General features: G+C 44.8%; 1 protein-coding gene across 1 annotated transcript in view; it reads left to right on the top strand.

Moving 5' to 3' along the window:
* The first annotated feature begins 684 nt into the window (after positions 1 to 684).
* Positions 685 to 26,808, top strand: part of LOC126335382 (transforming growth factor-beta-induced protein ig-h3) — a 267,513-nt gene continuing 241,389 nt past the window's right edge. The window contains exon 1 of the mRNA XM_049998601.1: positions 685 to 1,023. Coding sequence (XP_049854558.1) covers positions 825 to 1,023 — 199 coding nt within the window. The 5' untranslated portion in view covers positions 685 to 824. The remainder of the gene's footprint in view (positions 1,024 to 26,808) is intronic.

Below are 26,808 nucleotides of genomic sequence, written 5' to 3'. Positions count from 1 at the left end.
TACAAATCAAAATGATATCGGTTTCAAGCTGTCGTGAGACTGACGCAAGCCACATTTAATATGCTGTCCGCCGTTTTCTGCCACAAGTTGAAGTAGAGAAGTAGCATCTTCAACAACAAACAAATGGTTCAAATAGCTCTGAGCACTATGGGAGTTAACATCTGAGGTCATCAGTCCCCTAGAACTTAGAACTACTTAAACCTAACTAATCTAAGCACGTCATACACAACCATGCCCGAGGCAGGTGTCAAACCTGCGACCGTAGCGGTCGCGCGGTTCCAGACAGTTGCTCCTCGAACCCCTCGGCCACACCGGCCGGCTCTTACCACTAAATCTGAGGGTGAGTGCGACAGGGAGTTTGTCTTGTGAGTCGGATGCTGTTCGGAATTTAAGAAATACTGCATCTGCTTTACTGCCTTGATTCAAAGCTCGAAGTGCGTAGGCCACTTAAGAAAGCGCGGTGAGAATAGGCTGTGCTGTTCCGCGGCGCGGCGTGGCGTGGCGCGAATACGCGTGTGACGGCCTGTGAAATCACGCGCGGCTGACAGGTGAAAGCGGCATGCAGCCGGCAGCGTGCTGCTGGCTCCGGTTACAACAGCGGCGGCGCGGGTCGCGGTCGAGAGAGCCGACACGCTATCGATTGTTGCCGGCAGCCGCGCTAGTTGCCGCCTCGGTCCGCGTGGCGGCGCTGGCGAGCCCGCGGCCGGCCGAGCACTTAGTGGGACGCGCTCGGGCCGCTCAGTCGTGGGTTGGCAGGCGATCGGTTGGCACGCAGGGCTTTGGCAGAGGAAAGGGCTAGCGGGAACCGTACAGGGGCGACTGCGATGGGCATGTGGTCTGCGAAGGTGACGGCGCTGCTGCTGGGCGCGGCGTGGTTGGCGGCAGCGGCCGCTGCAGACGCCGAGCCGCAGCGACTGCCCGATACGTCGGGCATCACTGGCGAGCTGACTGCCAGCTACGGCGTCGACGGGTTCTTCTCGCTGTGGCTCGTCTTCAACAATGACGACAACGTGCACATGTCAGGTGAGTGGCGGCGGCGATGCAGATTCCATTCTAGCACACACCTGTTCCGTCTGCATTCCTGATGGCTTCCGCAACAGCTACTCGCACCGAACTACTACTCAGTGTTTCGGTACAAGTATTAACTTATTACGAGCCGGTAAGCACCATTCCTGAATATATACGATGAAGACGTTCGACGTACGTTTTGGGCTTTTATGAAATACCCAAAACATTAACTCTGAGAGCATATTTATTTATTAAAACAGGAACTGACCAATGGCGCGCGCGCGCTCTCTGGCTCTCACAAACACACAAACACACACACACACACACACACACACACATACACATACACACACACACACACACAGAGACACACACACTTACTTATAAATTCATCTTCAGGCACACTACACACAAAATTTGAAAAAAAAAGATTGTATTATTTCGTTTTTCGTAGTAAATATACGATATGTGTATAGAATACGCACCAAACTACTCGGCAGTATGTTAACTAACACAGCTTTGCTGCAATTACCTTAACTTTTAGCATGAGAAGTGCGTGAAATATGGCGCTCGTGTATACATCGAGCTACGGTAAACTGTTACCACAACTTCTGTTTCGCTTTCGCATATACTGTCTTGCCAACTCAAGACGAAATTCTAACATTCCACCATTGTCTAGACCCTTAGTTTACGCTACTAATCAGTCTGTCACCACAACCAAGATTTCTAGGGAGGGGAAAGGTGGAAGCACTATCACACTCTGCATTAAAAGCGTCTGCATTAAAACGTTTCACCATCATTTGGATGCACTTACAGATCAAATGCCAAAACAGTGGTACAGAAGAATGTCAGTAGCCTGTTTCCATAAAGAACATTATCTGTCAGCCACCAATGTACATAAACTATATAATAAAACCACTTAAAAGAACATTTTCACAAATGTTGTGGTTGCAAAGCGCAAAATTATTTAATTTTTTTTATTATTATTCCAGGAAAAACAGCAGTCTTTATAATACTACAACTTACTTCAGTACACACAGTCGTGATGGCATTTAAGTTGTTTATTTTTATTTTTAGATGACCGGTTTCGATCCTCCAAGACATCTTCTTCAGATCTTACAGTCCCTGACGACCGTAGGAGCCGTTGGTGAGGAGCAGCCCCATCTGTGCAAGCGTGGAGGAAGATGACCTCTTAAAAGATCGATACTGGTCATCTACAAATAAAAATACACAACTTAAATGCGATCACGACTGTGTGTATTGAAATAAGTTACAAAATTATTTACCGAGCTGCATCGGCTTTCGACATTTCAACACTACAACAGCTGCTGTAAAAAACAATACTTCCCGGTGACAACACCCAAAATGACAGATTTCTTGTGAAGCGAAACGTCTGATTGAAATTATGTGGTAGAAACACTGAACGTCTAGAAGGCTATTGCGCTGAGGTGTGTTGGAAAGATATCTACTATCTATGACAGTGACACGTCTTATCAATCTCTCGCACACGGCTTAAACAGTCGATGGAGAACAGATGTTCCGCTCTGCAGCGGGGTGTTTTGAAACTTCCAGACACACCCGGAAAGCGAAAGGCAAAGATCTGGCCTCGACTTCCAGTTCGATACGCATTTCTAATCTGTCAGGAAGTCGCCGGCCGCTGTGGCCGAGCGGTTCTAGGCACTTCAGTCCGGAACCTCGCGACCGCTACGGTCGCAGGTTCGAATCCTGCCTCGGGCATGAATGTGTGTGATGTCCTTAGGTTAGTTAGGTTTAAGTAGTTCTAAGTTCTAGGGGACTGATGACCTCAGATGTTAAGTCCCATAGTGGTCAGAGCCATTTCAACTATTACGTTCGTGAGAAAAAGATGGCGACCCTTGTTATGGTACTCTGTAATATCTCTACAATTTTTGGTAATAGGTGTATCCCACTGTGGCAGGAATTGGTTAGGGTTCTGGATATATGTCATCAGTGCCTAGTTACCCATGTAGCAAGACTTTCGAAAGGGTAGCCAGGTTCCGCGTTGTCACACTTGATGCGCAATCTACTACGCGCATTTCAACTCCAGGGGCTGGGTCCGCTATTACAGATTACGAATTCTGAGCTAGCTTTGCTGCAAGCAGTAACAGATTTATCCCAATGGGCAGTAGAGCTGCCACAGCGGGAGACTGTTCATGTTGTTGCGGTCCTCGTTAAAATTAGACAGACAAAATAATCTGGTTTTCTAGCAGCTTTGTTTATATGTTAAAATCCAAAGTATCTGTGCCGTTTACGCAAAGACCCATTTCCACGTTCTTAAGGAACCTCCGAACAAGTCCCAATGTGCTCAGAGCCATTTGAACCATTTTGAGCGATGTAGGAAAACCGATGGTATCAAATCAGCTTTCAAACGTTTCTAAACGGTTAAAAACAGGTCCTGTATGATTTTCAAGACAACTTTATACCTCTTTTCCTGCAAAATAGCAGCACCTTCAGTTAACGATGGTAGAGGTGGGTAGCGATGACGCTCCATTCTCTCCGAAGCAGACCACAAAGGCTGAATAATATAGAGATCTGGTGACTGGTGTCCAGGCGAGATGCGACAATTCACCCCGTGCCGATAGAACCAGCCCTGGATTACGCGAGCTCTGTGATCAGCGATCCTGCAGCGATGGAACGCAACACCACAATGCCATGGGATGTACCTAATCTACCAAAATGATCTTATGATTCTTGGCTCTAGTGCAACCTTCCAGATTAACTATGGAATACCACGGTATTTCTGCCCAAATAGTCACCGAACGCGCGCCATTTTTCACTCTTGGGAACAGCGTGAAGCAAGACTCTTCGGGACCACGTCATCCTGTTACGAGTATTAGCACCACTGTTGAGTGGCGTTGGAATTGCAGCTCGTTCCGCAGTTCCCTGTGTGCGGAGAGCCCCCTTCGTGTTACTTTGGTGCTGACAAGGTTCGCGAGTGCGACGTTCAGTTCTGCAGTGACTTTCCGTCACAGTCCTCTTCAATGAGCGTTCGGTCACGGCCACTCAACAAACACTTTCACTTATAGGAGGAAGGTTTACCGTTTTCGCTGTATACGAATTAAATCTTCGATACGGAGCCTCTTGAAATACCAAACACTGCGGCTACCTTAATTACAGATGTACCCTCAATACGATTACTAACAATCTGCCCAGTTTCAAAAACAATGAGCACCGATAAATGCAGTGACAACTACACAGAACTGACCACGACAGACATTTACAACGTATGGAGATAATTGCACATGTGCCATTCGTGATAAATACATCAGTGCAGCCTGTAGCCTTAACTAGTATCTATATTTATGTTCAAGCATGCATTTCTCATGGTGCTTCCAGATGTTAGTCCAACCCTCTTATCTGTGACTTCAAAATTCATACAAGACACGAAACAAATTAAATTTGAGACTTTAACATTGTTTCCCTGTTGTCTGTGAATGAATGTCAAACAAAGTTTTTACGTTCATAGACCAGTCCATGTTGCCCAATAATCTAGTAATGTGGGCTCGGTAGAATGAAGGTGTCTACTGCAGCGTGCCAGTTAACGTTACGAAAAAAAGTCGGATCTTAAAATGTACTTGTATTTACAGTGGCCAGAAAGAACCTAGTGGACGCAGCTCTGTTCGTTTTATGTATATATACAATTTTTGTTTATTTCCAGTTAAGTGCCCTTAAATCTGCTTAAAGTTTTATTCTTCCTGACGTACAAAATGATCTGCTATTACAGTTTGGAGCTAATGGAAGTAGTAGAATATCTTTGAACACTTGGTCATTAAGCAGAAAGCATACTACGTACCGTAGTTTTTTCAATTAATTACATATATTCTGCAGTCCTATATACACATTCTGCACAGACGTCACTCACATATGTTGTCACTGGTTTTCTCAGTGGCTAGAATGAAACACGGCAGCTGTTTTATAACTTGAAGATGGCCATTGGCGTCCGAAACGCGTAATTTCTTTTTGAAATTGTGGTGATTGTGCAGGAAAATAAATAAGTCTCGTCACATATGTTTGGACTTATTCACCGAATGCCAGAGTGTGATAGAGAGCTACGGCGTATTAATTTTAGGTCACCAATAGAAAGGACACATTAACAAAAGTAAAAAAAAAGGTAATGAAATGTAGGTGAATGAAATCAGTCGATGCTGAGGGAATTAGATTAGGAAATGAGACACCAGAAGTAGTAGCAAAACAACTTATGGCTGAAGCAGAAAGGATATAAAATGTAGAATGGCAATTGCAAGAACAGCCTTTCTGAAGAAGAGAAATTTGTTAACAGCGAATATAAATTTAAGTGTTTGGAATTCCTTTCTGAAAGCATTCGTCTTGAGTGAGCATTGTACAGAAGTGGAACGTTGACGGGAAGGTATTCAGACAAGATGAGATTAGAAGATTTTAGAATGTGGCGCTACAGAAGAATGCTGAGGATTAGATGGATAAATCACATAACTAATGAGGAGGTACTGAGTAGAATTGGCGAGAGAAATTTGTGCACACATTGTGCGGCGTTGAGGAATCGTCCATTTAGTATTATACAGAAGTGTGTGTGTGTGTGTGTGTGTGTGTGTGTGTGTGTGTGTGTGTGTGTGTGTGTGTGTGTGTGTGTGTGTGTAAGGGGGGGGGGGCAAAAATTGCAGACGGAGACCAGCACACGAGTACACTAACTAGGTTCGAATGGAAGTGGGTTGCAGAAGTTATATGGAGACGAAGAGACTTGCACGAGGAACAGAGGAACAAACCAGTCTTCTGACTGAAGACCACCACAGCAACAGCAACAACAACAACAACATCAGAGTGGACAGAAATGAATGTCTGCTACAACAAAAATTGCTACTTCTTCCGCCGCCTTCCTTTTTGTATGCTTCGCATTCCACTGTCGGTATGGTCTGTTACTGGCATTCCATGAGAATTCCTGTAGTTCTGCACTCATGCACAAACATTACCTCCGGACTAAACTGATGGACACCAACAGAATTTTGCAACAAATTAAAGTCACAGCAACTACGTTAAACGCTTCAGTGTGGTTGCCGGCGGTTCCCTGTGAGGAGAATTCAGGGTTAATTTCCACTCTCCACATCAGAAACCATTACTTAGGCACTTGTAGCTTATTTACTGTAAAATGCTGAAAAACATTACATATTTCCACTGTTATACTAAATATGATTTTCTGTTACATGAACTTATTTCTAAGGGTCAGCGTTCACCCATATTTAAATACAAATGAAGTTAATTACCTAACGTTAAGATACATTGCGCCAGTGATCCTTGTAGCACACTTGAAGAAATGTTTCTGTCATTATATCTCCGGAAACCAATACTGGTTGAGATACGGGCCATTGACGATCCGCAGTTAACAGTCTGCATTTTATTTACACTACTGGCCTTTAAAGTTGTTACACGAAGAAAAAATGCAGGTGATAAACGGGTATTCATTGCACAAATATATTATACTACAACTGACATGTGATTACATTTTCACCCAATTTAGGTGCATAGCTCCTGACAAATCAGTACCCAGAACAACCATTTCTGGCCGTAATAACGGCCTTCATAGCCCTGGGTTTTGAGTCAAACAGAGCTTGGATGGCGTGTACAGGTACAGCTGCCCATGCAGCTTCAACACGATACCACACTGCATCAAGAGTAGTAACTGACGTATTGTGACGAGCCAGTTGCTCGGCCATCGTTGACGAGACGGTTCCAATTGGTGAGAGATCTGGAGAATGTGCTGGCCAGGGCAGCAGTCGAACATTTTCTGTATCCAGAAAAGCCCGTACAGGACCTGCAACATGTGGTCGTGCATGATCCTGCTGAAATGTAGGGTTTCGCAGGGATCGAATGAACGGTAGAGCCACGGGTCGTAACACATCTGAAATGTAACGTCCACTGTTCAACTTGCCGTCAATGCGAACAAGAGGTGACAGACGTGTAAGGAATGGCACCCCATACCATCACGCCGGGTGATGCGCCAGTATGGCGATGAAGAATATACGCTTCCAATGTGCGTTCACCGCGATGTCGCCAAACACGGATGCGACCATCATGATTCTGTAACCTGGATTCATCCGAAAAATGACGTTTTGCCATTCGTGCACTCACGTTCGTCGTTGAGTACACCATCACAGGCGCCCTGTCTGTGATGCAGCGTCAAGGGTAACCGCAACCATGGTCTCCGAGCTGATAGTCCATGCTGCTGCAAACGTCGTCTAACTGTTCGTGCAGATGGTTGTTGTCTTGCAAACGTCCCCATCTGTTGACTCAGGGATCGAGACGTGGCTGCACGATCCGTTCTAGCCATGCGGATAAGATGCCTGTCATCTCGCCTGCTAGTGATACGAGGCCGTTGGGATGCAGCACGGCGTTCCGTATTACCCTCCTGAGCCCTCCGATTCCATGTTCTGCTAACAGTCATTGGATCTCGACCAAAGCAAGCAGCAATGTCGCGATACGATAAATCGCAATTGCGATGGGCTACAATCCGACCTTTATCAAAGTCGATAACGTGATACTACGCATTTCTCCTCCTTACACGAGGTATCACAACAACGTTTCACCAGGCAACGCCGGTCAACTGCTGTTTGCTCGGAGACCACCCTTGGCGCTGCCACACAGACAGGAGCGCCTGCGATGGTGTACTCAACGACGAACCTGGGTGCACGAATGGCAAAACGTCATTTTTCGGATGAGTCCAGGTTTTGTTTACAGCATCATGGTCGCATCCGTGTTTAGCGGCATCGCGGTGAACGCACATTCGAAGCGTGTATTCGTTCAAATGTGTGTGAAATCTTATGGGCTCATCAGTCCCTAAGCTTACACACTACTTAACCTAAATTATCCTAAGGACAAACACACACACCCATGCCCGAGGGAGGTATCGAACCTCCGCCGGGACCAGCCAAACAGTCCATGACTGCAGCGCCTTAGACCGTGTATTCGTCATCGCCATACTGGCGTATCACCCTGATGTTATGGGGTGCCGTTGGTTACACGTCTCGGTCACGTCTTGTTCGCGTTGACGGTACTTTGAACAGTGGACGTTACATTTCATATGTCTTACGATCCGTGGGTCTACCCTTCTTTCAATCCCTGCCAAACCCTACATTTCAGCAGGATAATGCACGACCGCATGTTGCAGGTCCTGTACAGGCCTTTCTGGATACAGAAAATGTTCGACTGTTGCCCTGGCCAGCATATTCTCCAGATCTCTCACCAACTGGAACCGTCGGTTCAATGGTGGCCGAGCAACTGGCTCCTCATAATACGCCAGTCACTACTCTTGTGGTATCGTGTTAAAGCTGCATGGGCAGCTGTACCTGTACACGCCTGCCAAGCTCTGTTCGACTCAGTGCCCATGCGTATGAAGGCCGTTATTACGTCCAGAAAAAAATGGTTCAAATGGCTCTGAGCACTATAAGACTTAACATCTACGGTCATCAGTCTCCTAGAACTTAGAACTACTTAAACCTAACTAACCTAAGGACATCACACAACACCCAGTCATCACGAGGCAGAGAAAATCCCTGACCCCGCCGGGAATCGAACCCGGGAAACCGGGCGTGGGAAGCGAGAACGCTACCACACGACCACGAGCTGCGGACTATTACGGCCAGAGGTGGTTGTTCTGGGTACTGATTTCTCAGGATCTATGCACCCAAAGTGCATGAAAATGTAATCACATGTCAGTTCTAGTATAATATATTTGTCCAATGAATACCCGTTTATCATCTGCATTTCTTCTTGATGTAGCAATTTTAATGCCCAGTAGTGTATAAAATAAGGACAAAGATGAAAAAAATTTCGTTAATAAAGACTTTCGAACAGCGGAAAGTCATCTTCATACGCTGTGGACTAGTAAACTATCATTACCAGTCACCTTAGAAATCCTATCGTCGATTCAAAATCCCAATAACTTCCGTAGTTCTGTACAGGGTGTTCTAGGAAGAATGGTCAGTATTCAGAAGCAACACATCTCTTCCACTGAACAAATGCTCGTAGTTCTTAAGTAATGCCTTTAGAGCCAATGTGTACTACGTATATTTTTCTTGTTTCCACCACCTCTCTAAATATCGAAAAGGAAAAGAGCTTGCACTAGAAAGGATTTGTTTCACACTGCAGAAAATGAAGAAGTACTCGTAGCTCTGAAAGTATGCGTTTTACAGCACATGTTTGCTAGACCTTTTTGCACCGAACATTCGTTCCTGTCTTATCCCTGAATACTGACCATTCCTCCGGGGACACCCCGTATATTCAATTTTTGCTAGATGGTCGGAGTCTCGTAACGCCACTTTCACGATTCAGTACCGGGCAAAGTGACGTGACGTTATGTTGACGTTCTGTCTAGTGTGAACTCGCCGCTATTTGATGTTGATGTTTCCCTCCGGTTCCCTAAAGTTCCACTGTGAATTGACCTTTAGAGCGCAGGTGATCGTATATCTCTTGCTCTAGTGTTTGTCTGACTTAAGTTTTCACCAAACCGACCTACAACTCCTGAGCAATGACTGGTCTGCACATTCTGTGACACAGAGTGGAGCTTTTTGGGAAATGGACGTTAGTGTACATAATGGCCATAAGGATTTGAGTGTAGCGTCTGTTCCATTCATCGCGTTGAATGCGAGGACAAATGCCGTATGGCGGAGTGTGAGAAGCGACTTATTGGCTTCGGTCTCCCAAAACTCATCAAGTGAGTTAAGTAGGAAATTCTGCTTTTTTGCGCCGTGCGTATCAATCCAGTTAACGGGTAGCGGCAAACTCCGTCATCAGCAAGAAATTCACGTCAGCACTGCGGGGGAAAGACTATCATAACGGTCTGGCAACCGCCGAAGTGTGTCAAGAATGTTGTTGTTGTTGTGGTCTTCAGTCCTGAGACTGGTTTGATGCAGCTCTCCATGCTACTCTATCCTGTGCAAGCCTCTTCACCTCCCAGTACCTACTGCAGCCTACATCCTTCTGAATCTGTTTAGTGCATTCATCTCTCGGTCTCCCTCTACGATTTTTACCCTCCAAGCTGCCCTCCAGTACTAAATTGGTGATCCCTTGATGCCTCAGAACATGTCCTACCAACCGATCCCTTCTTCTAGTCAAGTTGTAATGTGATCTACTCGTCTAGTCTTCAGCATTCTTCTGTAGCACCACATTTCGAAAGCTTCTATTCTCCTTCTCTAAACTATTTATCGTCCATGTTTCACTTCCATACATGGCTACACTCCATACAAATACTTTCAGAAACGACTTCCTGACACTTAAATCTATACTCGATGTTAACAAATTTCTCTTCTTCAGAAACGCTTTCCTTGCTATTGCCAGTCTACATTTATATCCTCTCTACTTCGACCATCATCAGTTATTTTGCTCCCCAAATAATGCCCACAAAATTCCTTCCTCGATAAATAGAAACTGCTACAGTATCACATCACTGGTTTCCATCGCCCCGTTTCTCAATGCGTATTCTGGAGATATTTGTGTCACGCAGATAACTGAAGTAGAAATTTGTGCAACAGACCCTAGCTCATTCCTGCCGACGCTGTCACCCAATTACAGTGGGCGAAGTGGCACCAACAGTGCGACATAGAGAACTGGAATGGACTTATCTGGTCACACCAATGACACATACTTGGTTGTAAGTGAACAACGTGTCGTGTGGCGTTCATCGTAGCCAGCACAATAGCTTCCAGTAGAAAGGAAAAAAACTGTTCGAGGAGATACGTTGTTCGGAGGTTCCTTAAGAACATGGAAATGGGTCTTTGGATAAACGGCGCAGATACTTTGGATTTGAACATATAAACAAAGCTGCTAGAAAACCAGATTATTTTGTTTGTCTAATTTTAACGAGGACCGCAACAACATGAACAGTCTCCCGCTGTGGTAGCTCTACTGGGATAAACCTGTTACTGCTTGCAGTAAAGGTAGCTCAGAATTCGTAATCTGTAATAGCGCACCCAGCCCCTGGAGTTGAAATGCGCGTAGTAGATTTCGAATCAAGTGTGACAACGCGCAGCCTGGCTACCCTTTCGAAAGTCTTGCGACATGGGTAACTAGGCACTGATGACTCATATATCCAGAACCCTAACCAATTCCTGCCACAGTTGTCTACACCTATTACCAAAGATTGTAGAGATATTACAGAGTACTATAACAAGTGTCACCATCTTTTACTCACGAACGTCATAGTTGAAATGGCTCTGAGCACTATGGGACTTGTCATCTCAGGTCATCAGTCCCCTAGAACTTACAAGTACTTAAACCTAACTAACCTAAGGACATCACACACATCCATGCCCGATGCAGGATTCGAACCTGCGACCGTAGCGGTCGCGCGGTTCCAGAGTGAAGCGCAAACGTAATGGCGTAGGCTTAACATTAGTCATGTCAAAAAAAAAAAAAAAAAAAAAAAAAAAAAAAAAAAAAAAAAAAACGATCTTACTTAACAACCATAAGTGGAAGAAATCAAAACGGTGTCAGACGCGCAGAGTGACATTTAATGTCTATAAAAGTCTGTTTGAGTTTAGTTTTCAAAGAGTAATTTTCCGAGTATCACTCTCCTCCGACAGAAGTACTCCTTTCAGTCACTGATAACAGCTCTCCAGCAAACTCGTACTTACAAGCTTGTGTCGGACTTCAGAGGCAGAAACAGAGCCTACCAACATTCAGGTGGAGGAGGCTGAGGAATAGGGGAAGAAAAAAGAGAAGAGGGAGAGGTAGTGTCAGATTTCTGATTCATATAAGTGCTTTTTCGAGTGAAACTCTGTGAAGGAACAACTGTAATCGCGCCTGTATCATTTGCACTACACTACACTGTAGATAACGGAGAAATACGAAATATAAAGACAGACATGAGGGACGTGGCAGTTTCCTCCAAAAGAAGACACGTCATTGAAGTTGAATAAGAATGATCTAGTTTTCAGTAGTGGAATGTTTCGTTGGATAAGTCTCGTCTATTAGTATTATTTTCAGGAGAGGCAGGTGGATCACTTTCATGTGTTTGTTTTACCTGCCACGAACAAGTTCTGAAACTTCCGTTGGGTTTTCCAGGATGACTTCTAGCAACAGGAAAACCCAGACTTTTTACGTGCTACAGATGAACGTATCATTAAAATACTTAATAAATTGTTCATGTAGAGTGGTTTTGAGGAGGAAGAAGGTCAACTGTTGCAATTCCTGCTAAACGTCACAGTCAATATTTCTGATCGTCACTTTACTCGCCCGAAATTTAGTCCAATGCCTTAACCTCTTTGCTATCTTGCTCGCTTTCTTTCTGAAAACTTTGTTGATGACGATGCCAGTTTATAGTGCTTTAGTAGAGACGGGTGATAGAAGCCATCTGTCTGAGTACTGGAAAATGGTAAATCAAATGGCAGTAACAAAAACAAACAAAAATTACGCGAAGCGAAATGTAGTGTGAGGAGCGCTATGCGAGAGGCTTTCAATGAATTCGAAAGTAAAGTTCTATGTACTGACTTGGCAGAAAATCCTAAGAAATTTTGGTCCTATGTCAAAGCGGTAGGTGGATCAAAACAAAATGTCCAGACACTCTGTGACCAAAATAGTACTGAAACAGAGGATGACAGACTAAAGGCCGAAATACTAAATGTCTTCTTCCAAAGCTGTTTCACAGAGGAAGACTGCACTGTGCTTCCTTCTCTAGATTGTCGCACAGTTGACAAAATGGTAGATATCGAAGTAGACGACAGAGGGATAGAGAAACAATTAAAATCGCTCAAAAGAGGAAAGGCCGCTGGTCCTGATGGGATACCAGTTCGATTTTACACAGAGTACGCGAAGGAACTTGCCCCCCTTCTTGCAGCGGTGTACCGTAGGTCTCTAGAAGAGCGAAGCGTTCCAAAGGATTGGAAAAGGGCACAGGTCATCCCCGTTCTCAAGAAGGGACGTCGAACAGATGTGCAGAACTATAGACCTATATCTCTAACGTCGATCAGTTGTAGAATTTTGGAACACGTATTATGTTCGAGTATAATGTCTTTTCTGGAGACTAGAAATCTACTCTGTAGGAATCAGCATGGGTTTCGAAAAAGACGATCGTGTGAAACCCAGCTCGCGCTATTCGTCCACGAGACTCAGAGGGCCTTAGACACGGGTTCACAGGTAGATGCCGTGTTTCTTGACTTCCGCAAGGCGTTTGACACAGTTCCCCACAGTCGTTTAATGAACAAAGTAAGAGCATACGGACTATCAGATCAATTGTGTGATTGGATTGAGGAGTTCCTAGATAACAGAACGCAGCACGTCATTCTCAATGGAGAGAAGTCTTCCGAAGTAAGAGTGATTTCAGGTGTGCCGCAGGGGAGTGTCATAGGACAGTTGCTATTCACAATATACATAAATGACCTGGTGGATGACATCGGAAGTTCACTGAGGCTTTTTGCAGATGATGCTGTGGTGTATCGAGAGGTTGCAACAATGGAAAATTGTACTGAAATGCAGGAGGATCTGCAGCGAATTGACGCATGGTGCACGGAATGGCAATTGAATCTCAATGTAGCGAAGTGTAATGTGATGCGAATACATAGAAAGATAGGTCCCTTATCATTTAGCTACAAAATAGCAGGTCAGCAATTGGAAGCAGTTAATTCCATAAATTATCTGGGAGTACGCATTAGGAGTGATTTAAAATGGAATGATCATATAAAGTTGATCGTCGGTAAAGCAGATGCCAGACTGAGATTCATTGGAAGAATCCTAAGGAAATGCAATCCGACAACAAAGGAAGTTGGTTACAGTACGCTTGTTCGCCCAATGCTTGAATACTGCTCAGCAGTGTGGGATCCGCACCAGGTAGGGTTGATAGAAGAGATAGAGAAGATCCAACGGAGAGCAGCGCGCTTCGTTACAGGATCATTTAGTAATTGCGAAAGTGTTACGGAGATGATAGATAAACTCCAGTGGAAGACTCTGCAGGAGAGACGCTCAGTAGCTCGGTACGGGCTTTTGTTAAAGTTTCGAGAACATACCTTCACCGAAGAGTCAAGCAGTATATTGCTCCCTCCTACGTATATCTCGCGAAGAGACCATGAGGATAAAATCAAAGAGATTAGAGCCCACACAGAAGCATACCGACAATCCTTCTTTCCACGTACAATACGAGACTGGAATAGAAGGGAGAACCGATAGAGGTACTCAGGGTACCCTTCGCCACACACCGTCAGGTGGCTTGCGGAGTACGGATGTAGATGTAGATGTAGATGTAACTAATAGTAAAGAGCAACGCGATCGGAAATGAGGACTAAGGGGGAAAAACAGCACGCACATGGGAGAATAACGCCAAATTTCATGATTTGGGCAATTCTTGTATGTAGCGTGGTGATAGTAACTTTGAGGCTTTACCCAGTGGTAAAAATGGTTCAAATTGCTCTGAAACTGTGGGATTTAACTTCTGAGGTCATCAGTCCCCTAGAACTTAGAACTACTTCAACCTAACTAACCGAAGGACATCACACACATCCACGCCAGAGGCAGGATTCGAACCTGCGTAGTAGTGGTCACGGGTTCCAGACTGTAGCGCCTACAACCGCTCGACCACCTAGGCCGGCTACTCAGTGGTAAACGTTATGTGAATACATGCAGCATCATTCTGAAGCAAACGTAGCTACCTGGACTGAGAGGTGTTATCACATTGTTTGTGATGTAACCAAAGTTATACTCTGGATTGTTTGCGCTTTGAGAACCGACTTAAAATAATGCGAAACCGGTCTCCAACCGTGAACACAGGGCCACCGGCCTAAGCTTCTCTGTTTCATTCTGGAGTCGCCCCACCAGCGACCCGCATGAAAAACGGAACTTTCTGATCTGCAGTAGTAGATTTCGCATCAAGCAGTGTCTCTAAGATATTTTTCTGGAGAACGACAACATGATGAAATAGTAGCCACTTGGAGATACACAAAACCAACTGAACGTTTCGGCTACACACGAGCTGTTCTGCGATAAAACTGCGCGTATTGTAATAAAACGATAAGAAATTATACAGAGAGACTGCTAAAAAGATATATAATTAGGAAAAGCTATTAGAAAATATGACTTAATGTCGTATAATCAAACTGTTTCGAATTTCAAAATACTGATTCTATAATCAGCGAGAAGTGTCCTTGAGAGACCCGAAGGAAACAGAAAGGGCCTGGCGTATTTTCCAACGTTTCGTAACGGTGTGTGGTCTTCCTTGTGCCTAGAGGCGTCATACGGCACCAGCTAGCTGATTTACACGGATCTTTCTATAATACGCCAGAAGAGATTGCGTCATCGAGTTTTCAAAATCTGTTTTTCCTAAGCAAAATGTGGGTCCCCACTGTGCCTACGAATTGCACCCGCCGCTTGATTCCAAGGCAGATGGCTCGAGTGTCGTTAACTAAAGCGTGAAGTGGTTATTTCTATTTATTTCCACTATTGGCCAGTTTCGGCTAACATGCCATTTTCAAGTGGTATGAAACAGCATGTGGAATGAATATAATACAATATTAGCGTCTTTGTGATGGTTTCTGCTATCTGCTTACTCTACAGACACTTAAGTAACTTCTTTGTATACATCAACGATAATGTCCGCGCTTGAACAACGGGCCGGCCGGGGTGGCCGAGCGATTCCAGGCGCTACAGTCTGGAACCGCGAGACCGCTACGGTCGCAGGTTCGAATCCTGCCTCGGGCATGGGTGTATGTGATGTCCTTATGTTAGTTAGGTTTAAGTAGTTCTAAGTTCTAGGGGACTGATGACCTCAGAAGTTAAGTCCCATATGCTCAGAGCCATTTGAACCATTTTTGCACAACGGACTATTAAGAAAATTCTCGTTGACTCCGAAAGTAGTGAGACAGATGACCATTTCCGAGCTGTCAATTCCCACCTTTGTGACAGTAGTCTTCGTGTTCACACGAACTACAGCAGCGCCCTAACGTGCACTTAATTGCTGGTGTTACTGCCTGCCAGACGGTTTCCGGTGCTATGACAGCTTGTTTTATGAGAGTTTACTCACAATGGGTGGTTTCCCCGTTTTATCTGCGATTGTTTTTATACCGACTGTACACATGACTCCTTGCAAATTTTAAGTATGCCTGCCACATGCTGGTGGCTGGATGCCTTGGAGGTTTTTGCTTAGGCCTTTACACTACCGCTTGAAAATGACGTAATAGCTGATACAGTCAGTAGTGGAAAACGTTACCATTCCACAGATTTTCTACGACTGTGGTGCCTGCCCGCAGCAAAGTAACTTAATGAAAGCAATGTTCATCGTCGTACCTAATCTTCAAGGTAAAGAGACGAACCACGCTATAATCGCATATCACTTGTTCACCATATTTTACTCCGATGTTTCGTCTAATTATAGTAATAAGAGCCTGCCGGTGTGGCCGAGCGGTTCTAGGCGCTTCAGTCTGGAATCGCGCGACCGCTACGGTCGCAAGTTCGAATCCTGCCTCGGGCATGGATGTGTCTGATGTCCTTAGCTTAGTTAGGTTAGAGTAGTTCTAAATTCTAGGGGACTGATGACCTCAGATGTTAAGTCCCATAGTGCTCAGAGCCATTTGAACTACCTGAGTAACAAGAGATACGGAGCAACTTCTGCTTCCTGTGTACTACAACGTCACTCAGTGCATCGACTAACTACTGAGTTTCGTTGTTGTAAAGGATTTCGCGTTAAATACAGAGTTTGCACTACAATATTTTATATAGCTTAAGACTGCATGCGCCCAACGTAATTTTATTGCTCGTCCCAACCAAGAGCCTCTCCATGGAATACATCATTTGTTCACACACGAGACTGAAATAAAGAATTACTCGGTTACTACTGCATTCAGTTCACATTTTCGACTTCTGCAAAGTGCGTATATACTTTCTGGTGCACGTTGTCTACAAATCAGAAAACCTGTACTCTTACTTGTCTCTGTAAGCTGTCCACACTTAAAAAATCCGTTGTACGCCAAGTAACATGGACGTATTACAAAATCGAAAGCAGTTCTTTGATGGAAACGCGACCATTACAAGGCCTGACTTTAGTTAAGCTACAACAGGACGCCTCATTAAAGACGTATCATTAGACCAGGGATTCCTAAGGCATGCTCCATGGCAATGAAAAAGTGCTCTACGAAAATATGTAAATCACATGTCGTTTTCTTTTTTTCGACACTTTGACGACGTTAACTACTTTTTTAATTTTAGTAGGATCTCTGTTATTAGTTATGGTGTACAATTAGAGCAATCACTGGCTAAAACAAGTTTTTCTCTTAATGAGATTTTCACTCTGCAGCGGAGTGTGCGCTGATACGAAACTTCTTGGCAGATTAAAACTGTGTGCCGGACCGAGACTCGAACTCGGGACCTTTGCCTTCCACGGGCAAGTGCTCTGCCAACTGAGCTACCCAAGCACGACTCACGATCCGTCCTCACAGCTTCACTTCTGCCAGTACCTCGTCTCCTACCTCCCGAGTTTGAGTCTCGACCCGGCGCACAGTTTTAATCTGCCAGGAAGTTTCAAGCTCTTCTCATTTTAAAATTTTTTATCAATCTTCCAAATAAACAAGATGTTCCATCAGAGTACCAGGATTCTCAAAGTGTTCCGCCAGAGGAAACATTTGGGATCCCCTGCATTAGACGATAACGATTTCGGGTCTTTCCTTTGCATCACTGCAGAAGAACATCAGCAACATGAAAACCACGGTACAAGTCACTCCCAGTTAGCTGTGTGCCACGGGACACGAATACTTAGCTTTTATTTCTTCGTTCCAACTGAGGCGCACAATGAGACTTCAAATTCGCACTTAATCCTGTTAAACTATTGTATCATTTCCACCGAGATGCCTTGACTGACGGTAGCGCAATACTGATATATAAATACAGCATTCTGCGCAAAATCGTTTTCAGCATCCGAACCCAGCACTTGGTCGATGAATCACTTGGTATGGGGAAAGCGGAAAAAATGAAATAATGTAAAAGAATAAATCTTTTCGCAACTAGATTAACGAACGCCTATTCCGGCGTGATGTCGCTATCATGTTCAGGCTAGCCCCATCTTGACGCCTACTCAATGACGTGCACTGTGTATTGGTTTCACACACCACCTTCACCTAGCTCCATAAACACAAACGCAAGAGGAGTATTTACACACTCTCACAGCAGGCCAGAATACATGCCAAACCGGCGCGTGCGAGGAAAGCGTTCCGTTTCATCAGCAGAAGCACCGTAAGGCGTCTGTTACACATTTACACCGCTCAAGCTTTCCTTTTACTCTCATAATTCTGTCACGCGCTACAGTTCCTACTCGCGGAGCCATTTACCTCCTCACAAAAATATAGAGTAGATATAACTATAAAATAACGCGAATGATGCTATTCCAGAGTAAGTACACATGCGCCAAAGGTGAACGACCAACAGCTGTGAAGTCTCCAGTAAAACGCGGCATCTCTGGTGTCTGTAGACAAATCACTGCGGCCGTGGCCATCGTTTGTGCAACAGCTATTGTTTTGTTTTCCTGAAAAAAAATGACAATGTAATAATAGAGCAACGAATTCTCGTGAAGTTTTACGTGAAACTTGGAAAAACTGCTGCTGAAAGAAGTGAGTGGCGTCGAGCTGTTTTATCAAAATGTTCAAATGTGTATGAAATCTTATGGACTTCACTGCTACGGTCCTCAGTCCCTAAGCTTACACACCACTTAACCTAAATTATCCTAAGGACAAACACGCACACCCATGCCCGAGGGAAGACTCGAACCTCCACCGGGACCAGCCGCACAATCCATGACTGCAGCGCCTTGGACCGCTCGGCTAATGCCGTGCGGCGCTGTTTTATCATGTACGCGAGTTATTGATGGGTTAAAGTGTTTCCAAGGTGGCCGGGAAGACGTTGAAGATGACTCACGCCCGGGACGCCCTTCAGCATCAAAAACTGATGATAATATCGAAAGAGTAGGTTATCTGAGTCGACCCGACTGTCGGCTGAGTATACGATCCATTGCTGAAACTGTAGGAATTGACTAAGAAGCGTTAGTAATGTTTAATTAACTAATTTAACATGAGAAAAGTTGTACGAACCTGGGACGAAAATTCTCACGATCGAGTAAAAAGAAAATCGTGAAAAAGTTCGTACCGACACTTTGAATACCATTGAAAATGACCCTCATTTCTTCGAAAGAGTGATAATGCGTGACGAATCTTGGTTTTTTACAAATAATCTAGAAATAAAGCGTCAGTCCATGCACTGGAAGGGCCTAACTTCACCGAGAGCGGGAAAAGCTCGAATGAGCAAATCAAGATTCAAAGTGATGAACATTTTTTTTCAATATTCGTGGAATTGTGTATTTTCAGTGGGTTTATGAAGTAAACTTTTAATATCAGTAATACCACCTTGAGCTTCTTGCTCAACTCAGTGAGAGCATTAAAAAAGCGATCCGAATTGTGGAAGAAAAAGTCGTGGGTTCCGCATCGAGACGCTGTACCGGATCATACTGCGTTGTCTGGTAAGAGGCTTCTAGCGAACTGCAGCATCCCAGCGTTAGACCAACAATCTTGTTCGCCTGACCTAGCATCGTATCACTTTTATCTATTCCCCGAGTTCACATATGCATTAAAAGGAATAAGGTTTCAGTCGGTTCAAGCAATGAAAGAAAAAGTATCGAGCGTCATCAAGGAGCTCACAGTGGAAGACCTCCATCACTGTTTCCATCAGTGGAAAATTCACATAAGCGTTGTCGGGATAGAAGAAGGAAGTATATTGAGGGTGGAAGTAACTAAATATGTTTGGTTTTGAAATAACATGTTTTATGGCAATAGACCCATATTTTATAGCCACATCTGGTATTAGCGAAGTTCGGTGAAAAGAACACATCGTCTAAGAGTATGCATTTTATTTCTGTGTTAGCAGGACTTGGCAAGAAGCTGGCTGGTAGCTATCATAGCAGTCATAAGGACCAGATGTTTGCTATGGTTTTCTATGGTGTTTAAGTAAGTTTTTGTTAGAATCTATAGTAAGATACGCACCTCTTAATGTAACCCGTTGACTACTTTCTTTTTTTTTTCAAGGGCGTTGTGTATTCTTATTAATGTCGTAGTCAGAAGGAACAATATAAAACTAATATTTTCCGTCCTGTCATTTTCCATCAACGGGAGAGACAGGACAAACAGTTTTATTCATATGTACCTTCTGGTTTTCATAAGACGATTGTGCAAAAACTATGAAACATACAGAAAACACACACACATCAGTGGACGGAGCCACTCTTCAAGTTTTATCACTCATGTTACAGTTTTTTTGTGACGCAAGCGTCAATACAAGGATGTAGTTCCTTCAGAAGATATGTCCTGGAGCTGCGACGATAGCCCGCTTTGCATATCGCCTAACTGGGTTGCCTGTCTGCAGGCGCGAACTAATTCGATGCGACAATAAGGAACCGAGGGTTAACTCGAGGATAGCGTAACCTACAGGTGCGATCTGTAAGTGTGAGACTATAAGTCACGTCCCGATGGTAGCCAAAGGGTTAGGCGGTGTTAACGAATCACTGCAGTTCACATTATTGCATTGGCCCGTGAGTCTACAGCGAACTGCTCCGTTGTCGATGTGGTAGCAGCTAGGCCACTCGCGCATTTCTGATATGCACTCAGCAAAAATTGTCGTCTGTTGATAAAAGTAAACTGGGGAGTCAAAAATATAAAATACTCTCTTCCACACTGTGAACAATGTTCTCGAACAGAAACAGAAAGAAGGGTGGTGGGGGTGGGGATGGGGAGGAAGGAAACCATCTTCTAGAACAGAAAAAACTCTTTCTGCGAAAAGGAAATTGTTCATAGCTGCGTTAAAAAATACATTCGCCAAGGGTGCATTTGTGGCGACTGAACATAATATAATAAATATAATGAATGGTGGAAAGCAGGTTGTACGGATTATGAAGATGTAGTACGTTCTCTACGTGACTACTGCTGAAAAATTTCACGGACGAACTCTTGCCAGACTGAATCCGTACTCCGCACGTATTTTACTGTATCTCTCCTACAAGTGAAAATGCATTTACGTATAAGCAGGAACTCAAATGACAGATTGGTATATAAATAATTAGATCACAAAAAGAGACCACATAGTTGCCCATATTTTTTCCTTAACCGCGTAATGTTACACGAACGTCCCATACGCAGCACGAGGAAACTATAACGATTAAACTATACCAACTAATGTTTGCTGCGTAATACTACCAATCACGGGAGGAATAACAAACGACTTAGCTCCTAGGCGACAGCACCAGCATCACGATGCAGCCTAATTATGCCAGCTTTCTCGTCTTGTTTAAACTTGGTCAAAAAAAAAGCATTTTATAAAAATATTTCTATAATTACCATCCACCAACTGCACCACCTTACAAAACCGCAAAGCTCTATATCCATTAACGTTCTCTTACTTTAACCGTTTCCCCTTTTCTTCCCACCGCGTTGAAGAGCTAATTTCCTTAAGGCCATATTACATGCGCAAACATTAGTCTGGTTTTAGGATAATATAGCCAACAAGCTTCCGCGCATAGCCGTCTGTACAGGAAGCCAAGAACAAATGAGCAACAAATAGATTAAAATACACTGGCGGGAAAAAATCGCAACATACAAAAAAATCAATGTAGAGTAATGAAATTTTGGAAATACATTTATCTAGGTAACATATTTAACTAATTAATATTGCAAGATCACAGTTTAATGTAAGCGCGATAAAAGTCATTGCAAATGTGAAATTCTGGTGCATTAGTAACCGGTATAACCACCATAATGTTAAATGCAACCATGTAGTTGCGGATGCATTGTGTTGTACAGGTGCCAGACGTCAGTTTGTGAGATGGAGTTGTATGCCTGTTGCGCTTGGTCGGTCAGTACATGGACGGTTAACGCTGTTTCTCCGATAACGTCCCATATATGCTCGACTGGAGACAGATCTGATGACAGAGCAGGCCAAGACAACGTGTCGACGCTCTGTAGCGCATGTTGGGTTACAACAGCGGTATGTGGGGAAGCGTTATCCTGTTGGAAAACACTCTCCGGAATGCTGCACATGAATGGCAGCACAACAGGTCGAATCACCAGACTGATGTACAAATTTTCAGTCAGGTGCGTGGGATAACCACGAGAGTGCTCCTGCTGTCACACGAAATCGCACCTCAGACCATCACTCCAGGCGTAGGTTTAGTGTGTCTAGCACGCAGACAGGTTGGTTGCAGACCTTCAATTGGCCTTTATCTAACCAACACGAGACCATCACTGGCACCGAGGCAGAACCAACTTTCATCAGAAAACGTAACAGATATCGACCCTGTCCCCAGTGAACTCTCGACTGACACCACTGAAGTTGCAAATGGCCATGGTTTGGGGCCAGTACAATGCGCGCTACACGGCGCCTGGCATGGAGCTGCCCTTGAAGTAAACGATTTGCAACAGTTCGTTGTGTCACTGTGGTGCCAAGTGCCGCTCAAATCGCTACTGCAGATGCAGAACGATGTACCGGAGCTATACTGTGGTCTTCCATCTCGGTAATGCCACGTGGTCGACCAAAGACCGGTCTTCATGCGACTGTACATTCTCGTGACCACCTCTGCCAGGAATCATGTACAGTGGTTACATTCCTGCCAAGCTTTTCAGCAGTATCGCAGAAGGAACATTCAGCTTGTCATATCATAACTATACGACCTCGTTGAAACTCAGTGGTGCCTTGATAGTGGCTTCTTTGTCATCTTAAAGGCATTCTTGACTGGTATTAACTCACCACGGCCAATCTCAAAGGTAACTACACTCATGCTCATACGTTAAGCATAATGCTGATACATGGTGAAACAACGCTCTGGTGGGCGGTTTGCGCTTTTAAATCACCTCGGGGTATGACCATACGGTGCATTTTACCTGCGGTCGTAGCACGGTGGCGCTGGCAGCTGTCCACTTACGCTGAGGTGTGTTGGTGCATGTGAAAGTACGGTGCAGCTACTAAGTGTGCAGACGTTTTCAGACGTGCTAATGGTGACTGTGCGTTGAAAATGGCTCAAAGAACACATATTGATGACGTTATGAGGGGTAGAATACTAGGGCGGCTGGAGGCTGGTCAAACACAGCAGCACTCCGTGTGTAACAAAGTGTGATCTCAAGATTATAGCAACGATTCCAGCAGACAGGAAACGTGTCCAGGCGCTACAGCACGGGACGTTCACGGTGTAAAACACCACAAGAAGACCGATATCTCACCATCAGTGCCCGCAGACTGCCACGGAGTACTGCAGGTAGCATTGCTCGGGACCTTACCGCAGCCACTGCAATAGTTGTCTCCAGGCACGCCGTCTACGGACGACTGAAAAGACATTGTTTATTCGCCCGGAGACCTGCAAGGTGCTTTGCACTGACCCCTGGTCACAGGAGATCCCGTAAGACCTGGTGTCGAGAACACAGTACATGGTCATTGGAACAGTTGTCCCAGGTTTGATGGTATGGGGTGGGGTGGGATTATGGTTGGTGCACAAACACCCCTGCATGTCTTTGACAGAGGAACTGCAACAGGTCAAATGTATCGGGACGTCGTTTTGCACCAGTATGTCCGCCTTTTCAGGGGTGCAGTGGGTCCCACCTTCCTCCTGATGGATGATAATGCACGGCCCACCGAGCTGCCATCGTGGAAGAGTACCTTGAAACAGTAGATATCAGGTGAATGGAGTGGCCTGCCTGTTCTCCAGACCTAAACCCCATCGAGCACGTCTAGGATGCTCTCGGTCGACGTATCGCTGCACGCCTTCAAACCCCTACGACACTTCAGGAGCTTCGACAGGCACTGGTGCAAGAATGGGAGGCTACACCCCAGCAGCTGCACGACCACCTGATCCAGAGTACGCCAACCCGCTGTGCGGCCTGTGTACGTGTGCATGGTGATCATATCCCATATCGTTGTCGGGGTACATGCGCAGAAAACAGTAACGTTTTGTAGCACAGGTGTTTCGGGACGGTTTTCTCAACTTATCACCAATACCGTGGACTTACACATCTGTGTCGTATGTTTCCCTTTGTGCCTATGCTATTAGCGCCAGTTTTCTGTAGTGCCACGTTGTGTGGCACCACATACTGCAATTATCCTTAATTAATGAGCGTGAGTGTATTTAGAGCAAGCCTGACTTGCATCCTCATAGTGGCGCTGCAAGCGACACTCCTATGCAGTTGGCGCGAAATTTGAAACGAAATAATCTTTCAGTTGTAGAAACATTACCAACTTCCGTTCATGTCGCATAATTCCTTCTTGGTGCCGTGTGTACATACCCAAGACCTCAACTACAGTCGAACTTCCAGTCCTTTGGCTGATTGAATAATCACCTTAGCGAGTCTGAAACTACACTTGCGTTCACTTCGGTTTATACTCCGCATATGAAAGCTGGCAACACACAAAGTTTCTCAACGAAAAATAGGGAACAAATATTATGGTGTTATGTCTCATCCACAATTGCGCCTACGTGAGAAAACTATGGGAGAAGGAATTGGCCGTAATGCTATCTAATGTATTGTCGCGGCATTTATCTTCAGTGATTTAAGGCAACTACGGAAACCTAAATCTGGAAGCCCAAGTGGGGTATTTGAATCCCGGTCGAAGCTGCACCATCTGTGGTTTCGCTAAGAGTGTTGTATATCCCTATCTTGAGAAACAAGTTGTCCAGGTATTTTTATTAAGAAAGAGATTTGTTTCCTAACTTTACATTCTGTGCACGCAATTGTGGAAAGCTAGGACCATTTTCATCACTTGCGACCCGTCTCGCAATACAGCAGGAAGGAAACATTTATATGCGCTCGGAGGATTTTCGGTGGATTCCTCGGGCGTTAGGCAGTGAATGAATGCATGGACGTACAATCTCGAATTCTGAAGACGCACTGAGCCTTGATCTTTACGTAGGCGCGTAAGAGGAATAGCAGATGGCGCCGAGGTCACACCGAGGCTACACATCGACTCATACAGCGCGCATGTATTTTAGCAATGAATCTCTGGTTCCAGTAAAACTGAAATCATCAATCCAATATTACTTTCGCAACACTACTGAAATCTTAACTCAAATGTATCCCTTCGGTCGCTTTGTTTAGACAGCCTATAAGACGTTCGCAACATTTTCTGGATCAGGATAAGTACAGGCTGTGTTTCACAAAGATTCATCCAGTTTGTAACTCCATCGTCCTTCGCATCTTTGTCTCTGTGCTCTGCAAGCTATTTCCAGACCGCCCAATAGCATGACCAACGCCCGGCTCACTCACTTACTTCGCACAGAATGCTACAGCAACGTCAAGGTTATTAGCAACCAAGGATCACACTGATTGTACTCAGAACCCTTGTGGTGTAACTTACCAACTGTTGAAAACCTCAGTCTGAAAAAGTCCAGTATGCAGATATGTCTGACACATCTAGTGAAAAATAGAGCTTCCATCACTTTCCTTGAATGCCACAAATAAACTACACGAAAACACCAAAGAAACTGGTACAGGCATGCGTATTCAAATATACAGATATGTAAATAGGCAGAATACGGTATTGCTGTCTACAACGCCTACATAAGACAAGTGTTCGGCGCAGTTGTTAGATCGGTTACTGCTGCTACAATGGCAGGTCATCAAGATTTAAGTGACTGAACGTGGTGTCATAGCCGGTGCACGAGCGGTGGTGCACAGCATCTCCGAGCTAGCAATGAAGTGGGAATTTTCCCGTGCGACCATTTCACGACTGTACCCTGAATAACAGGAATCTGGTAAAACGTCAAATCTCCGACGTCGCTGCGGCCAGAAAAAAGATATTTCAAGAACGGAACTAACGACGACTGGAGAGAATCGTTCAACGTGACAGAAGTGCAACCCTTCCGCAAATTGCTGCAGATTTCAATGCTTGACCATAAACAGGTGTCTGCCCGCGAACCAGTCAACGAAACATCGTCGATACGGGGTTTCGGAAGGCCCACTCTTTTACCCTTGATGAATGCACGACACAAAGCTTTACACCTCGCCTGGTCCCGTCAATGCCGACATTGGACTGTTGATGACTGGAAACATGTTGCCTGATCGGACGAGTCTCGTTTCAGATTGTATCGAGCGGATGTACGTGTACGGGTATGGAGACAACCTCATCAATCCATGGACCCTGCATGTCAGCAGCGGCTGTTCAAGCTGGTGAAGGCTCTGTAATCATGTGGGGCGTGTGCAGTTGAAGTGATATGGGACTCCTGTTAGTCTAGATACGACTGTGAGAAGCGACACGTACGTGAGTATCCTATCTGATCACCTGCATCCATCCATCCATCCATCTCTACTGCGCATTCCCAAGGTCTTGGGAAATTCTAGCAGGACAATGCGACACCCCACATGTCCAGAATTGCTACAGAGAGGCTCCAGGAACACTCTTCTGAGTTTAAACACTTACGCTGACCAGCAAACTCCCCAGACATGAACATTATTGAGTTATCTGGAATGCCTTGCAACGTACTGTTCCGGAAGAGATCTCCATTCATTCGTACTTTTACGGATTTATGGACAACCCCGCAGGATTCAGGGTGTCAGCTCCCTCCACTGCTACTTTAGACATTGGTCGAGTCCATGCCATGTGTTGCTGCATTTCCGTTGTTCGCGGGGGCACTACACGATATTGGGGAGGTTTGCCAGCTTCTTTGGCTCTTCACTGTAGAAACCTTACAAATTTTACAAGACTCTCTAATGCATGATTCATTCATGACAGTTACCTAGGGTACAGTTAAATTATGTATAAAAATACAGTTTTTATTTCGAAAAGTTTCATACAACTTTATGAGTATATCTTTAACAACACACA

Source organism: Schistocerca gregaria, chromosome 2 (genome assembly GCF_023897955.1).
Source record: "Schistocerca gregaria isolate iqSchGreg1 chromosome 2, iqSchGreg1.2, whole genome shotgun sequence".
NCBI classification, from domain to species: Eukaryota; Metazoa; Arthropoda; class Insecta; order Orthoptera; family Acrididae; genus Schistocerca; species Schistocerca gregaria.
Note: the sequence above shows the minus strand (reverse complement) of the source record. Positions and strands in the feature narration are given on the sequence as shown.